The sequence below is a fragment of the Nerophis lumbriciformis genome, linkage group LG31, assembly GCF_033978685.3.
Source record: "Nerophis lumbriciformis linkage group LG31, RoL_Nlum_v2.1, whole genome shotgun sequence".
Lineage (NCBI taxonomy): Eukaryota > Metazoa > Chordata > Actinopteri > Syngnathiformes > Syngnathidae > Nerophis > Nerophis lumbriciformis.
In genome coordinates this window covers 11,009,356-11,027,824 of record NC_084578.2, presented here as the reverse complement: position 1 = coordinate 11,027,824, position 18,469 = coordinate 11,009,356, and the positions used below count along the sequence as shown (strand labels likewise).

The following is an 18,469-nucleotide window of genomic DNA, read 5'->3' as shown; positions in this document are numbered from 1 at the left end:
CATTAGTTTTGGATGATACCACAAATTTAGGTATCAATCTGATACAGAATCATACACTAGTCATATTCAAAGTCCTCATGTGTCCAGGGACATATTTCCTGAGTTTATAAACATAATATACATTTTTTAATAACGGAAAAAGATTGTGCAACGCTAAAAAACATCGATGTAATCATAGTGGTATCGACTAGATACGCTCCTGTACTTGGTATCATTACAGTGGATGTCAGGTGTAGATCCACCAATGGCATTTGTTTACATTGTGACGCCGGTGAGCTACGGTGTGTAGTGAAGCATGTTTAGCTATTCCTCGTCCTGCAGGGATGATACTTGTAAGAAACGTACTTTATTTGTCGCCATTGAGACAAGGATTAGTGATTTAGAAGTAGCTACAACACTGCAGACTGTGGCTAGCCATGTCTTAAAGCACATCTTATTGAGGGCGTTTCAATGTTATAACTTCACCGCTTGATTCCCCTTCGGGGTGATGAACGGCTGGCAGCGCTTCATAGCAGCAGTTGACCTCCAGGGTCCCAACTCCCCCCGCCTCTGTTGCAAGTTGTCGTGATTACATGTTTATGTGTGCATGGCATGGAGGTTTTTTCCCACTCCAGACTAGGCCCCCTTAGGAGCCCAGTCTAGATTTTTACTCATCTTCTTCCCCAGCGTTTTACCTTTTTCCCACCTTTTACGGGACGCCTCGTGGCGACCCATCAGCGTTCCTGTTCTGTAACCCTGTACACTGTTTGTTTGTCTAATCTTGAACGGGTTTGTGCTGAAAACATTTGTTGCAATGACAATGAAGACATATCCTATCCTATCGTTAGTTTTTAAGCCAAAATGCGTCCGTTCTCCCTTTTCTGTCTACAAACTGTGTCTGTTTCTAAGTACTCCGTGATTGTGCGCTGCCGAATATGCTCCTCTGCTCGTAAAACCAGCAATATCATGAGGTGACGACGGCGGGGAGGTTGGACCGGTACTTTTTAGAGGCGGTATAGTACCGAATATGATTCATTAGTAACGCGGTACTATACGAATACCGGTATTCCATACAATCCTACCCACAATGCGTTGCGTTTCCGCGTCACACTTTTGAGCCATATAGGATGTGTTTAACAAGCTCATATTCAGTTGGGTAAAGCACCAGCGAAGAACCCACCGTCCTTGAAGCTGCCGTTTCTACAGGTAACAAAGCGGGACTACCAATTCCAGTGCGGTCGTAAGAACACAAGGATGTTGAAAATGGAGTGGAACAGACAAACGCAGCTAAAGGGGCGTGTCCTGGCTTCTTTGGCTGGCCTCCAAGGACGGGGAGTGACCGTGTTGACATGCGGAGGGAAAAACACGTGTAGTCACCCCGTCACACTCCCATGGCTCCCGCATGTTGAAAACAATTGACAACTGGCCCTCCCTTTTTTGCGGAGCACTCACATGTAAGAGCACATTTTTCCTGTTCTCCATCCTGAGTGGAGGGACCATCCCGCTCATCTGACACACGGGGAAAATAACAGAAACACTCCAGCACCATCAGATGATCTTTTTTTTGGTAAATTGACTTGATTCCAATTGCAAATTGGTCATGTATAGCTAGTAACGGGGATCGCTCGGTTGGTAGAGTGGCCGTGCCAGCAACTTGAGGGTTCCAGGTTCGATCCCCGCTTCTCTGGGTACTTCTGTGGAGGAAAAGTGCCTCCATGGAAATGCCCCCCTCTACCTCAAAGAACTGCAATGGGAGACCGGGCTTTCTGCTCCGCCGCTCCCAGTCTGTGGAACGCTCTCCCTGACCACCTGAGGGAACCACAGACTGTGGATGTTTTTAAAAAAGGCTTAAAGGGGATCATTATCACCAGACCTATGTAAGCGTCAATATATACCTTGATGTTGCAGAAAAAAGACCATATATTTTTTTAACCGATTTCCGAACTCTAAATGGGTGAATTTTGGCGAATTAAACGCCTTTCTAATATTCGCACTCGGAGCGATGACGTCACAATGTGACGTCACATCGGGAAGCAATCCGCCATTTTCTCAAACACCGAGTCAAATCAGCTCTGTTATTTTCCGTTTTTTCGACTGTTTTTCCGTACCTTGGAGACATCATGCCTCGTCGGTGTGTTGTCGGAGGGTGTAACAACACGAACAGGGACGGATTCAAGTTGCACCAGTGGCCCAAAGATGCGAAAGTGGCAAGAAATTGGACGTTTGTTCCGCACACTTTACCGACGAAAGCTATGCTACGACAGAGATGGCAAGAATGTGTGGATATCCTGCGACACTCAAAGCAGATGCATTTCCAACGATAAAGTCAAAGAAATCTGCCGCCAGACCCCCATTGAATCTGCCGGAGTGTGTGAGCAATTCAGGGACAAAGAACCTCGGTAGCACGGCAAGCAATGGCGGCAGTTTGTTCCCGCAGACGAGCGAGCTAAACCCCCTGGATGTCTTGGCTCACACCGTCCCTTATGCCACCGAAGATGATCAAGAGAAGAATATCGACCCTAGCTTCCCTGGCCTGGTGACATGAGGGTATGTCTACAGAATATATTAATTGATGAAAATTGGGCTGTCTGCACTCTCAAAGTGCATCTTGTTGCCAAATGTATTTCATATGCTGTAAACCTAGTTCATAGTTGTTAGTTTCCTTTAATGCCAAACAAACACATACCAATCGTTGGTTAGAAGGCAATCGCCGAATTCGTCCTCGCTTTCTCCCGTGTCGCTGGCTGTCGTGTCGTTTTCGTCGGTTTCGCTTGCATACGGTTCAAACCGATATGGCTCAATAGCTTCAGTTTCTTCTTCAATTTCGTTTTCGCTACCTGCCTCCACACTACAACCATCCGTTTCAATACATGCGTAATCTGTTGAATCGCTTAAGCCGCTGAAATCCGAGTCTGAATCCGAGCTAATGTCGCTATAAACTTGCTGTTCTTTCCGCCATGTTTGTTTGTGTTGGCTTCACTATGTGACGTCACAGGAAAATGGACGGGTGGTTAAAATCAGGCACTTTGAAGCTTTTTTTAGGGATATTGCGTGATGGGTAAAATTTTGAAAAAAACGTATAATAATAAAATATAATAAGCCACTGGGAACTGATTTTTAATGGTTTTAACAATTCTGAAATTGTGATAATGTTCCCCTTAAAAACCCTTCTTTTTAAAAAAGCCTTTTTTTTTAGATATACTAGTTCTAGCTATTAGGCTGTTCTAGTTTTTATTTTTTATATTATCTTTTTATTTATTTGTTAATACACTGTCGCACTTTGAGGTTGTTTGCTCAATATAAAGTGATTTTTACAAATAAACTCTATTATTAAAAGTTGGGCTCCAAAGTCAAAAATAGGTGATTTTCCTTTACGAGACAGCCGTGAGTATACATGGGCTGTCTACCGGTTTAAGGTATACCCCGGTATTAAAAAGTGACGGTTTCAAACCCACAAAAAACTTTGTTCATACCGTCCGTACGGAATAAGCGAAAGTGAAAGTTAGAAACCCTTCAGGTCGTGTATTGGTTTAGCTCGGTATCAAAAAGTGGCAGTTTCAAAACCACTAAAATGTCCATCATACTGTATCATCCGTACGGTAGAAGGAAAGTGAACGTTTGAAATCCTTCAGGAGGCTCGTCCCTCTAAGTTTTCTTGCTATATCTTCTGTGAGCGAGTGGCTTTAATACAACTTCACTAAAGATGGCGCCAAAGCACTCTGTTGTCTCTGTTGGTGTTGAGAACTATTTGTTGAATAGCAAACATTATGGCCATTGGCGAAGAAAAAACATCCATAAATTAGCCGCACCGTTTAATAAGCCACAGGTTACAAAGCGTAGGAAAAAAGTAGTGGCAAATAGTCTGGAATTTAGGGTACAACAAAACTAAGAGACATGACACATCCTGTAGTGTACATATTGAAGTGTAGCCTGTTCTTTTAAAAGCTAAAAAGACATCATAAAAGTGCATTAACAATAGTTTTTACCTGATTATTTGTAAAACTTCTTTACACCATTAAGCATTACAATTCTTACAGTTGTTGATCTTTCAAGTTCAGATGCGCTTTTTGTACACTTCAGCAGTTTTTTAGGACTTTGCCTCGCTTCTCAATTTATTTAAGTGATCACGTTGCCGGTCTATGCATCGCATTTACAAGATTAATAGCCTTATTAGCAAATTGACTATCGGGCAATGTGCCCAAGTCTACCGCGAATATGCTCCTCGGATTGTGTGTGTGTGTGTGTGTGTGTGTGTGTGTGTGTGTGTGTGTGTGTGTGTGTGTGTGTGTGTGTGTGTGTGTGTGTGTGTGTGTGTTTATTTTCCTGACATTGCGGGGACAATTTGTGAACACGGTCACATTGCGAAGACACAACTCCGTTGGGGAACAAACTCACCTTCTGCTATTGATTATGATTCAGTTCAGCTCTCAAGGAAAAACATGTTAACTTCCTAAGATGAAAAGGTGGATGAACCCATAAAAAGCCCTTAAAAATGCCTGTGGAGGGGGGCGTGGCCTGCGGGCCTGCAGCGAAGCGGGGTGTGCCAGGACCGGCCTCGAAGTCAGCGACAGGTGCGTAGATGGCCCACCTGGGCCTTGTTATCTAATCACCTGTCGCTCTGGATAAGCAGCAAACCGGGAGGAGAGACGGTGTGGGAGCTGGCGCATAAATTGAACTAGGGCTGGGCGATATGGCCTTTTTTTAATATTGCGATATTTTAAGGCCATATTGCGAAACACGATATATATCTCGATATTTTGCCTTAGCCTTGAATGAACACTTGATGCATATAATCACAGCAGTATGATCATTCTATGTGTTTTGATTGATTGATTGAGACTTTTATTAGTAGGTTGCACAGTGAAGTACATATTCCGTACAATTGACCACTAAATGGTAACACCCGATAAGTTTTTCAACTTGCTTAAGTCGGGGTCCACTTAAATTGATTCATGATACAGATATATACTATCAGATATATACTATCATCATAATACAGTCATCACACAAGATAATCACATTGAATTATTTACATTATTTATAATCCAGGGTGTGGAGGGGGGCGCCGGATGTAAGTGTCAAAAAGACAGCCAAAAGAGTTTGATATGAGAATAAATCTAAAGTTAAAATATAGGGTAGAAATGCACCCATTTGCAGGAAATGTAGTCTTGATTTTCAAAATGTTCTTTCAAGGCTTGCATGTCTACATTAAAACATTCTTCTTCATACTGCATTAATATATGCTACTTTTAAACTTTCATTCAGAGAAGGAAATCACAACTAAATGGATCACTAATTTTTTCATACGGTGTTGATGTGTAAATTTTTGCCTCAGCATTTTGATGGTGTGGGCGTGTGGCACCGAATGGAGATAAGCGTCTCGACAGACATTACAATATTTGAACAATGATGACGAAAACTGTTTTCTCTGTCGTGTCCGTGTGTCGAAAATTGTTATGCGCTTATTTTTTTATTTGATTTTGTGAGTGGCATATAATTGCCGTGCGCAGAGGACGTTTGAGCAGGCGCGCACCTTAGCGGCTGCGCTAGCATCACAGCTAACGTTAGCCATGCTGCTACCTCTCTGTTCGAGGAGGACGTATACGTATGTGACGTATGACGTGACAGTATGTGACGTGTGTAAGAAGGTGCGCTCGCTGTCTGTGAGAGGGAGACACAGGAAAGAGTGAGAAGAGCCTGTCGTGTAATGCCAGCAGCTAAAAGAAACTGCGTGAGAATCCACAGACCTGTGGATGTGTTGAAGGTGTGCTGGAAAATGCGGAACGGAAATTATGGAGCAGCAGAAAAGTGGAATGTATTATTTAAATCGGTGCGTTGGAAAACACGGACCGGAGGTTTTTTTTAAACTGGATCTGGATCGGCATTTTCCCATGCCTTGCCGATACGCATTTTTTGGCTAATATCGGCGACCGATCCGATCCAAATATAAACATCCCTAACACTGTAGCACTTTGAGGTTCTTTACTCAATGTAAAGTGCTTTTTACAAATAAAATCTATTACTATTATTATTATTATTATATAGCCCTAAATCACGAGTGTCTCAAAGGGCTGCACAAGCCACAACGACATCCTCGGCTCAGATCCCACATCAGGGCAAGAAAAAACTCAACCCAATGGGATACAATGAGAAACCTATTGAAAATAAAATCGGCAATAATGTGTCTGTCAATTTACCATCCATCCATCTTCTTCCGCTTATCCGAGGTCGGGTCGCGGGGGCAGCAGCCTAAGCAGGGAAGCCCAGACTTCCCTCTCCCCAGCCACTTCGTCCAGCTCTTCCTGTGGGACCCCGAGGCATTCCCAGGCCAGCCGGGAGACATATCTCCCCAACGTGTCCTGGGTCTTCCCCGTGGCCTCCTACCGGTTGGACGTGCCCTAAACACCTCCCTAGGGAGGCGTTCGGGTGGCATCCTGACCAGATGCCCGAACCACCTCATCTGGCTCCTCTCGATGTGGAGGAGCAGCGGCTTTACTTTGAGCTCCCCCCGGATGACAGAGCTTCTCACCCTATCTCTAAGGGAGAGCCCCGCCACCCGGCGGAGGAAACTCATTTCGGCCGCTTGTACCCGTGATCTTGTCCTTTCGGTCATAACCCAAAGCTCATGACCATAGGTGAGGATGGGAACATAGATCGACCGGTAAATTGAGAGCTTTGCCTTCCGGCTCAGCTCCTTCTTCACCACAACGGATCGATACAGCGTCCGCATTACTGAAGATGCCACACCGATCCGCCTGTCGATCTCACGATCCACTCTTCCCCCACTCGTGAACAAGACTCCTAGGTACTTGAACTCCTCCACTTGGGGCAGGGTCTCCTCCCCAACCCGGAGATGGCACTCCACCCTTTTCCGGGCGAGAACCATGGACTCGGACTTGGAGGTGCTGATTCTCATCCCAGTCGCTTCACACTCGGCTGCGAACCGATCCAGCGAGAGCTGAAGATCCTGGCCAGATGAAGTCATCAGGACCACATCATCCGCAAAAAGCAGAGACCTAATCCTGCAGCCACCAAACCGGATCCCCTCAACGCCTTGACTGCGCCTAGAAATTCTGTCCATAAAAGTTATGAACAGAATCGGTGACAAAGGGCAGCCTTGGCGGAGTCCAACCCTCACTGGAAACGGGTCCGACTTACTACCGGCAATGCGGACCAAGCTCTGACACTGATCATACAGGGAGCGGACAGCCACAATCAGACAGTCCGATACCCCATACTCTCTGAGCACTCCCCACAGGACCTCCCGAGGGACACGGTCGAATGCCTTTTCCAAGTCCACAAAACACATGTAGACTGGTTGGGCAAACTCCCATGCACCCTCAAGGACCCTGCCGAGAGTATAGAGCTGGTCCACAGTTCCACGACCAGGATGAAAAACACACTGTTCCTCTTGAATCCGAGGTTCGACTATCCGGCGTAGCCTCCTCTCCAGTACACCTGAATAAACCTTACCGGGAAGGCTGAGGAGAGTGATCCCACGATAGTTGGAACACACCCTCCGGTTCCCCTTCTTAAAGAGAGGAACCACCACCCCGGTCTGCCAATCCAGAGGTACCGCCCCCGATGTCCATGCGATACTGCAGATACTGTCAATTTACCGTCGAGCTAAATTTGTTAATTGAAAAACGGGATATCCCCAAGTGGAGGAGTTCAAGTACCTCGGAGTCTTGTTCACGAGTGAGGGAAGAGTGGATCGTGAGATCGACAGGCGGATCGGTGCGGCGTCTTCAGTAATGCGGACGCTGTATCGATCCGTTGTGGTGAAGAAGGAGCTGAGCCGGAAGGCAAAGCTCTCAATTTACCGGTCGATCTACGTTCCCATCCTCACCTATGGTCATTAGCTTTGGGTTATGACCGAAAGGACAAGATCACGGGTACAAGCGGCCGAAATGAGTTTCCTCCGCCGGGTGGCGGGGCTCTCCCTTAGAGATAGGGTGAGAAGCTCTGTCATCCGGGGGGAGCTCAAAGTAAAGCCGCTGCTCCTCCACATCGAGAGGAGCCAGATGAGGTGGTTCGGGCATCTGGTCAGGATGCCACCCGATCACCTCCCTCGGGAGGTGTTTAGGGCACGTCCGACCGGTAGGAGGCCACGGGGAATACCCAGGACACGTTGGGAAGACTATGTCTCCCGGCTGGCCTGGGAACGCCTCGGGATCCCCCGGGAGGAGCTGGACGAAGTGGCTGGGGAGAGGGAAGTCTGGGCTTCCCTGCTTAGGCTGCTGCCCCCGCGACCCGACCTCAGATAAGCGGAAGAAGATGGATGGATGGATGGAAAAACGGGATATGGCAGTTTTCCTATTGTATTTTCAAATTACTTTTTGCAGGGAGTTACAGCAAATTTCCACAATAATTCACTCATTACATGAAACATCTGTTGCAGCTACAAAAAAAAAAAAAAAAATACCTTGTCTTGGGTTTTCCTGTGTTTCCAAAATGGGAAGACGCTGTAGAAGAATAATCGCGCCCAACTGAAGACTGCGTTGAGACACCGAGCTAGTCTGCCCATCCTCTACAGTAAGACCTCTCCTCTACCGTACCACTGCAGCTCTTCCTGCTTCAACGTGCCCTTCGAAACCGGGGACCCGACCGGAGAAGTCACAGGGAGAATTCCAGCCTAATTGTTGATCTAATTAGACAAATATCTCTCTGGTGTCTACGTAGGTTCCAAAAAAAAAAAAATAGGATTTGAGGTGATCCCTTAATACATCTTTTTCCTGTTTCTGAGCATCCTCACAGCATCCGTTCATGTGTTCTTGCAGGCGGATGCAGGGCTTCCATTTGCGGCATTAGAAAAAAAAAAAGAAAAAAAAAAAAGACTGAGACATCAAAAGTGGAAGGGGGCGGGGCGAGTATGGCGAGGTGGGAGGAACTTAACGCGATGAAAAAAGGGAGGAGGCTTCGACCCGGTGCCTCCTGTTCCGACCAGACCAGAGTTGGGCAAATATTTTGACTCCGGGGGCCACACTGAGAGAAAAAAATGTGTTTGGGGGGCCAATGTGTATAAATGATATATAGAGATGTCCGATAATGGCTTTTTTGCCGATATCCGATATTCCGATAATGTCCAACTCTAAATTACCGATTCCGATATCAACCGATATTCCGATATTGTCCAACTCTAAATTACCGATTCCGATATCAACCGATACGATATATACGGTCGTAGAATTAACACATTATTATGCCTAATTTTGTTGTGATGCCCCGCTGGATGCATTAAACAATGTAACAAGGTTTTCCAAAATAAATCAACTCAAGTTATGGAAAAAAAATGCCAACATGGCACTGCCATATTTATTATTGAAGTCACAAAGTGCATTATTTTTTTTAACATGCCTCAAAACAGCAGCTTGGAATTTGGGACATGCTCTCCCTGAGAGAGCATGGGGAGGTTGAGGTGGGCGGGGTAGAAGTGGGGGGGGGGGGGGGGGTGGCGGGGGTATATATTGTAGCGTCCTGGAAGAGTAAGTGCTGCAAGGGTTTCTGGGTATTTGTTTTGTTGTGTTTATGTTGTGTTACAGTGCGGACGTTCTCCCGAAATGTGTTTGTCATTCTTGTTTGGTGTGGGTTCACAGTGTGGCGCATATTTGTAACAGTGTTAAAGTTGTTTATACCCTCAGTGTGACCTGTATGGCTATTGACCAAGTATGCGTGCATTCACTTGTGTGTGTCGCACGTTGTTCGTACGGAGGAAAAGCGGACGTGACGACAGGTTGTAGAGGACGCTAAAGGCAGTGCCTTTAAGGCATGCCCCCAATATTGTTGTCCGGGTGGAAATCGGGAGAAATTCGGGAGAATGTTTGCCCCGGGAGATTTTCGGGAGGGGCACTGAAATTCGGGAGTCTCCCGGGAAAATCGGGAGGGTTGGCAAGTATGACTGTGGCCGAAAATGCATTAATAAATGAAGATTTTTCGGTCATTAAATAATTAAACGGTATTACTAACCGTCTGGAATTATCGCAAAATAGCACTATACCGTTTATTGTTACATCCCCCGTCCATTAACAAGCAAAAAGTCAAGGGCGGTCACAACATGTTCTTGCCGCAAATGTTGGTAAATTTTTGGGCATTACGGCAAATGACGAGGGCGGTAAAATTCGAGCGCTGGAAATGGGTCTGTAAAACAAAATCGATGCAAATTTTTCACCAAAGAACCACCATTACATGTTATGTAGACTAGTGTTTTCAACCTTTTTTGAGCCAAGGAAAACTACCATGAATTGATACCCTGACTTAAACAAGTTGAAAAACGTATTCGGGTGTTACCATTTAGTGGTCAATTGTACGGAATATGTACTGTACTGTGCAATCTACGAATAAAAGTTTCAATCAATCAATCAGAACAAGGCACATTTTTTGCGTTGAAAAAATCTGGAGGCACACCACCAGCAGAAATCATTAAAAAACGAAACTCAGTTGACAGTAAAAAGTCGTTGTCGCAATTGTTGAATATGACCTTAAACCATAACCAAGCATGCATCACTGTAGCTCTTGTCTCAAAGTAGGTGTACTGTCACCACCTGTCACAATACGCCGTGACTTGTTTTGAGTTTTTTGCTGTTTTCCTGTGTGTAGTGTTTTAGTTCTTGTCTTGCGCTCCTATATTGGTGGCTTTTCCTCTTTTTTTGGTATTTTCCTGTAGCAGTTTCATGTCTTCCTTTGAGCGATATTTCCCGCATCTACTTTGTTTTAGCAATCAAGAATATTTCAGTTGTTTTTATCCTTCTTTGTGTGGACATTGTTGATTGTCATGTCATGTTCGGATATACATTGTGAACGCCGTCTTTGCTCCACAGTAAGTCTTTGCTGTTGTCCAGCATTCTGTTTTTGTTGACTTTGTAGCCAGTTCAGTTTTAGTTTCGTTCTGCCATTGGCGTTGATAGGCCTATTTTAGGGGGGCTCAAGCCCCCCTAAATAATTTGGTGTTATATATATATATTTTTTTTTTTACAAATACATATTCATTATAAAGTGGCCCGAATATGAGTTTAAATAAATAATCATATAACCTGTTATTATTCACTCAGTTTCCCCTCACTTCGTAGCGTAAGGTAGAGAGCCCCTTGAGTGCGTCGGTGTCTAATCCATTCCACTTGTTCATATAGAAAATGTCCACATCACTCAAATTCCAGTCCGCATTTTCTCTGCGACCTTGCTTGCGGTCCTGCAGGTGTACGAAGAACATTATCTTCCTTTACAATGAGTGAAGCTGCACGAAACCTTGTGTGTGCAATTGTAAATAATTTCGTTTTTAAGTTTTGTGTTTCTTGTAGAATCTATATAAAGTAATGTACATTAGCCTATTGTTAAAATAATGAAAAAAAACATCATTAAATATATTTGTTTTATTGTATTGTTACATTAATAGCTGTTGTATTATTATAGGATGGCTTGTTAAACATTTCATAGGATTTTCAGAGGGAGGAAAAACCAAGACATTTAATATAAAATGTAAAATGAATAAATACATAAAAAGAAAAAGAAAAAAAATGGTTAAAAGCCATCGTCCCGGGGAGCATTTCATTTCGTCCCGTGCCCATCCATCCATCCATTTTCTACCGCTTATTCCCTTTGGGGTCGCGGGGGGCGCTGGAGCCTATCTCAGCTACAATCGGGCGGAAGGCGTTTTACACCCTGGACAAGTCGCCACCTCATCGCAGGGCCAACACAGATAGACAGACAACATTCACACTCACATCCACACACTAGGGCCAATTTAGTGTTGCCAATCAACTTATCCCCAGGTGCATGTCTTTGGAAGTGGGAGGAAGCCGGAGTACCCGGAGGAAACCCACGCAGTCACGGGGAGAACATGCAAACTCCATACAGAAAGATCCCGAGCCCGGGATTGAACCCATGACTACTCAGGACCTTCGTATTGTGAGGCAGATGCACTAACCCCTCTCCCACCGTGAAGCCCCTTCGTCCCGTGCATTTTTTTTAAATAATAATAATAACAATGAATAATTTCTAAGTCTTTGTTAGCCGTTTGTGAAGTTTTGTGCTTGTGCGTAACGTTCGCTCACATTCTGTGCATCTCCTGGGGGCTAAGCCCCCCCTGTCCCTAAAAGCTAGTGACGCCCCTGCGTTCTGCAAAGCCTTCCCTAAGCTTCAATGCCTTTTCTTAGGGGCACTCACCTTTTGTTTATTTTTGGTTTAAGCATTAGACACCTTTTTACCTGCACACTGCCTCCCGCTGTTTCCGACATCTACAAAGCAATTAGCTACCAGCTGCCACCTACTGATATGGAAGAGTATTACACGGTTACTCTGCCGAGCTGGAGACAGCTCAGACACTCAACAACAACACATCATTTGCAGACTTAATTACTGGTTTGCAAAAAATATTTTTAACCCAAATAGGTGAAATTAGGTAATCTCACACAGTGCATAGTGGTTGAAAAACACTGATGTAGACCACAAAGAGGTGTTTTAAATGTCGGGAAAAATATATTTAAAGATATGTTGTGGTCCCAAAACACCCTTTTAGGCTTACGAGGGCGCTCTTATCACAACCCTAATGTTGGCTCTGTTGTTAAGTGGCAGCTCTGTGCTGAGCTTTCACTCCAGTCTCCATTTGACTGTGCCAAGTTAGGCCGAGGCTCCATAACATCATGCACACGGTTTTCTGCAAGGCGCCACAGCCCAAGGCCTTGAATGATCAACAACCTAAATAAAAGAATAACCGCTGCCATGCAAACAACTAGCGTATTTTATTACCAGCTCCAGTAGATCCTAACCAAGTGGCTATGATTAATGTTTCAAGTGTCTCCTTCCCTTTCCCCGCTATTGATCCGTTGTTTGGACTGCGAGCTTTGCAAATGTGAGTGCATGGCAGAAATCCATGGGGGGTAAAAAAAAATCTAAACTCATTTCATTAGCAGTGCAAAGAAGCGTCATTCTGTCTTCAGTCAGCCGCTTTGTCCCTTTGTGGGGTTTTTTTTTTTATTGAGCTCATAATGACATCATGCAACAGAATGTTTATTTTAAAGATTAGCGAGATGAAATATGGCCACAGGAGTTGCAAGGGAATACATCTCGAAATTTACTCAATTATTTGTAACACGAACTATTGAGTGAGTATACATTGGAGTTCCCCGGGACCTTTTTGTCCCCCATTGACTCCCTTTATAAATGGGCGTTTTCCAACATACTGTAAACCTGTTATTCGTTAATGCTTTGACCATGAAAGCCAAATGAATCCAAGCATTTCCCTTTGAAACACATGCAAATCCCACTCGAGGTGTAGTTTGACCCCTCAACCACTAGATACCGCCAGAGTACCGTAGAGTACCATATATTCATGTTATCAAATAACGCACAGTTGAGGTGGCGGGGAGTGTATATTGTAGCGTCCCGGAAGAGTTAGTGCTGCAAGGGCTTCTGGGTATTTGTTCTGTTGTGTTTACGGTGCGGATGTTCTCCCGAAATGTGTTTGCCATTCTTGTTTGGTGTGGGTTCACAATGTGGCGCATATTTGTAACAGTGTTAAAGTTGTTTATACGGCCACCCTCAGTGTGACCTGTATGGCCGTTGACCAAGTATGATTTGCATTCACTTTTGTGTGTGTTAAAGCCACATATATTATGTGACTGGGCCGGCACGCTGTTTGTATGGAGGAAAAGCGGACGTGACGACAGGTTGTAGAAGACGCTAAAGGCAGTGCTTTTAAGGCACGCCCCCAATAATGTTGTCCGGGTGGAAATCGGGAGAAATTTGGGAGAATGGTTGCCCCGGGAGATTTTCGGGAGGGGCGCTGAAGTTCGGGAGTCTCCCGGGAAAATCGGGAGGTTGAAACCGATACAGATAATTTCCGATATTACATTTTAAAGCATTTATCGGTCCGATATTATCGGACATCTTTATTTTGTGTTTACGCCATGAAAAACTGGGTTTACTTTAAAAATGGGATAAAACATAATTTTTTAAAAACTACCGAATATTCCAGACCATAGGGAGCACCAGATTATAAGGTGCACTGCCGATGAATGGTCTATTTTTTATCTTTTTTCATATATAAGGCGCACCGGATTATAAGGCGCATTAAAGGGGAACATTATCACCAGACCTATGTAAGCGTCAATATATACCTTGATGTTGCAGAAAAAAGACCATATATTTTTTTAACCGATTTCCGAACTCTAAATGGGTGAATTTTGGCGAATTAAACGCCTTTCTAATATTCGCTCTCGTTGTGACGTCACATCGGGAAGCAATCTGCCATTTTCTCAAACACCGAGTCAAATCAGCTCTGTTATTTTCCGTTTTTTCGACTGTTTTCCGTACCTTGGAGACATCATGCCTCGTCGGTGTGTTGTCGGAGGGTGTAACAACACGAACAGGGACAGATTCAAGTTGCACCAGTGGCCCAAAGATGCAAAAGTGGCAAGAAATTGGACGTTTGTTCCGCACACTTTACCGACGAAAGCTATGCTACGACAGAGATGGCAAGAATGTGTGGATATCCTGCGACACTCAAAGCAGATGCATTCCCAACGATAAAGTCAAAGAAATCTGCCGCCAGACCCCCATTGAATCTGCCGGAGTGTGTGAGCAATCCAGGGACAAAGGACCTCGGTAGCACGGCAAGCAATGGCGGCAGTTTGTTCCCGCAGACGAGCGAGCTAAACCCCCTGGATGTCTTGGCTCACACCGTCCCTTATGCCACGGAAGATGATCAAGAGAAGAATATCGACCCTAGCTTCCCTGGCCTGCTGACATCAACTCCAAAACTGGACAGATCAGCTTTCAGGAAAAGAGCGCGGATGAGGGTATGTCTACAGAATATATTAATTGATGAAAATTGGGCTGTCTGCACTCTCAAAGTGCATGTTGTTGCCAAATGTATTTCATATGCTGTAAACCTAGTTCATAGTTGTTAGTTTCCTTCAATGCCAAACAAACACATACCAATCGTTGGTTAGAAGGCGATCGCCGAATTCGTCCTCGCTTTCTCCCGTGTCGCTGGCTGTCGTGTCGTTTTCGTCGGTTTCGCTTGCATACGGTTCAAACCGATATGGCTCAATAGCTTCAGTTTCTTCTTCAATTTCGTTTTCGCTACCTGCCTCCACACTACAACCATCCGTTTCAATACATGCGTAATCTGTTGAATCGCTTAAGCCGCTGAAATCCAAGTCTGAATCCGAGCTAATGTCGCTATAGCTTGCTGTTCTATGCGCCATGTTTGTTTGTGTTGGCATCACTATGTGACGTCACAGGAAAATGGACGGGTGTATATAACGATGGTTAAAATCAGGCACTTTGAAGCTTTTTTTAGGGATATTGCGTGATGGGTAAAATTTTGAAAAAAACTTCGAAAAGTAAAATAAGCCACTGGGAACTGATTTTTAATGGTTTTAACCCTTCTGAAATTGTGATAATGTTCCCCTTTAAAGGAGTCATATTATTGTTATTTTTTCCTAAATGTAAAACACTTCCTGGTGGTCTACATAACATGTAATGGTGGTTCTTTGGTCAAAATGTTGCATAGATGATGTTTTACAGATCATCTTCAAGCCGCTTTCTGACAGTCGCTTCTGGATGCACCGTTTTGTGGGTGGTCTTATTTACGTGGCTCACCCTCGGCAGCATCTTCTCCCCGTCATCTTTGTTGTAGCGGTGTAGCGTGCAAGGACGGGAGTGGAAGAAGTGTCAAAAGATGGAGCTAACTGTTTTAATGACATTCAGACTTGACTTCAATCAATAACGGAGCAGCATCTCCTCATCCGGAAACAACAAGACCGGAAAAACCGTCCGCCCGGAACTCTCTAATAACTAAAGTTCCTTGGGTGAATAATGTAAACTCACTACACCGGTATGTTTTAGGGCTTTCACGGCGAGTTTACTGACAGATATAAGTAAGAACTTTACACTACTTTATATTAGAAATGGCAACAGTGGAGGATAAATGTCACATAACAAGAAGATAGAGAAAAAGTAGAAGTTTATCGACTACAAAGGCGGACGCGCGCAATTTTTCAGGATTTATGCAGATCCCAAATACAGATCAGCAGGTACCAGAAGGTAAGAAAACTTAGATGAGCTCGGGCCCAGCAAAGCGTTTCTGGGTGTTGTTGATAAATGGGTTTGGCTTTGCATAGTAGAGTTTTAACTTGCACTTACACGGCCAACTGTAGTTACTGACAGTGAGCATTCCTCAACTTTCTCAGTCTTTTTTGCCACTTGTGCCAGTTTTTTTCAAACATGTTGCAGGCATCAAATTCCAAATGAACTAATATTTGCAAAAAAAATAACTAAGTATACCAGTTCGAACATTAAAAATCTTATCTTTGCAGTTTTTTCAATGGACTATAGGTTGAAAAGGATTTGCAAATCATCCATCCAACCATCCATCTTCTTCCGCTTATCTGAGGTCGGGTCGCGGGGGCAGCAGCCTAAGCAGGGAAGCCCAGACTTCCCTCTCCCCAGCCACTTCGTCCAGCTCTTCCCGGGGGATCCAGAGGCGTTCCCAGGCCAGCCGGGAGACATAGACCCAACGTGTCCTGGGTCTTCCCTGTGGCCTCCTACCGGTCGGACGTGCCCGAATCACCTCCCTAGGGAGGCGTTCGGGTGGCATCCTGACCAGATGCCCGAACCACCTCATCTGGCTCCTCTTGATGTGGAGGAGCAAATCATTGTATTCTGTTTTTATTTACCGTTTACACAACGTGCCAACTTCACTGGTTTTGGGTTTTATATTATGTCATAAAGCTAAAACATGGTTGAGCAACTTTTTGAGACTTTTTACTCGGGATGAATGAAGAATACCTTCGAGCAGAAACGCTGTGGGCGGTTATACTTCCGGTTCAAGGCACGAAACCGGAGCAACGGTGTAATATGAAAACTATTTGTTGAACACAAGACATTATGGAATTTAGCGGGGGGAAAAAATCCCCAAAAACAGCCGCAACGTTTTATAAGCTGCAGGGTACAAAGCGTTGGGAAAAAAAGTAGTTGCTTACAGTCTGGAAAAAAAGGTATACTTTTAAAGAGTGCTGAGAAAGAGGAGAGAGGAATCTGCCTCGTATGAGAAAAAAAAATTAAAGTAGGTTGTTACGATATTTCTGTTGCTTTTAAAGACAATCTGACAACAGACGAAGGTGTGATTGATTAAAGGAGAGGGAATATTTTGAGTGACCCTCAACACCCGCAGCTAAAAATGACAGCACTCACCAGCGAGAACATCGTAGTCTTTGAACACACCTGGACAGTAAATCCTCTTCTTTTATTTTGGGGGATCCAACGTTTTCTTGAAGACTGGATCAGCTTTTCTGTCTGGTCAGCAAAACGATGTCGCGATCTCTGGGACTTACAGCGAGTAAAGAGAGCCCTGTAGTCTGGCCCTTATCCTGACGTACTTCCTGAGCGGCATTGTTAGCCAGAGGAGAGGAAACGCAGCCTCTGTCAGGAGATCGGAACACGGAAAGCCAAAATACCAGGAGATGATGTTCTCTCTTGGTACACACTTGGGTTTTTTTTTTTTCCTTTTTTGGCATGCAGTACTTTGACCAAGGTCAGTACTTAAAGTGGAGAACAGGCTGTATTTTTCATTGGTCAAACTGGGATTCTGGTTCCTGGACCGTGAAGCGAGCAAATAAAACACACCAGATGCATGTGCAGCATTTATCTAATCTTGCCAAATAACCAAAATGGATACATTGAGCCTTATTTTGTGTAAATCATAGTATAAGTTTCGTATAAGTTTGGCCCCGTGGGCCAAGTGCGGCCCGCCAGCCTCTTAAATTTGGCACCGCGAGACGCCATGAGTTCAACAAAGCATCGCAATGCGGAGTGCTTTCAAATAATCTGATAATCTCGGAATGCTACATATATGCTGCCATCTTGCGGACAATTTGAGTAAATCATATCAATGACCCTTGAAAGTACAGAGCACAGCATTTAATTATATGACACAATCCAAACAACCTTCCCTAGTCATGGTGAGGGGAAGAAAATGTAACTAATATAAAGGTCAACACACATGGTCACACATAACACAACCTGCTCACTGAACATTGTGGATATTATGAAAAACATCCAAATACCATAAAAACAATTCTAAATTACACCCATTTAAATCCATTACAATGCATGATAGAAATAATGTAAAACACTATCCACACTTATCCACTTTTGGCACATTTTTGCTGCCTGATAGTTCTGATTTATTGCAAAACTTTAAGAAGGTTGTCACGGAAGTAAACAAGGTAGGAGTCAAACTTTCACATACTCTTAATATTCAATTATATATCATCATTAATATTATATGTACATATACATATATATGTATGCACATATATATATACATATATATTTATACACATATATATTTATACATATATATATATATATGTATATATATATATATATATACATACATACATACCTATATATATACATATATAGACACACACATACCTATATATATACATATATATACACACACATATATATATATATATATACATAC

General features: G+C 43.9%; 1 protein-coding gene across 6 annotated transcripts in view; it reads right to left on the bottom strand.

Moving 5' to 3' along the window:
- Positions 1–18,469, bottom strand: part of tns1b (tensin 1b) — a 391,203-nt gene that overhangs the window by 340,442 nt on the left and 32,292 nt on the right. The window contains exon 1 of one of the 6 annotated variants that reach the window (XM_072912001.1): positions 17,173–17,301. The exons of the other annotated variants lie outside the window; for them this stretch is intronic. Within the exon in view, the coding sequence (XP_072768102.1) occupies positions 17,173–17,184 (12 nt within the window). The 5' untranslated portion in view covers positions 17,185–17,301. Of the gene's footprint in view, positions 1–17,172; positions 17,302–18,469 lie in introns of those variants that run through there. 6 annotated transcript variants of the gene reach the window in all.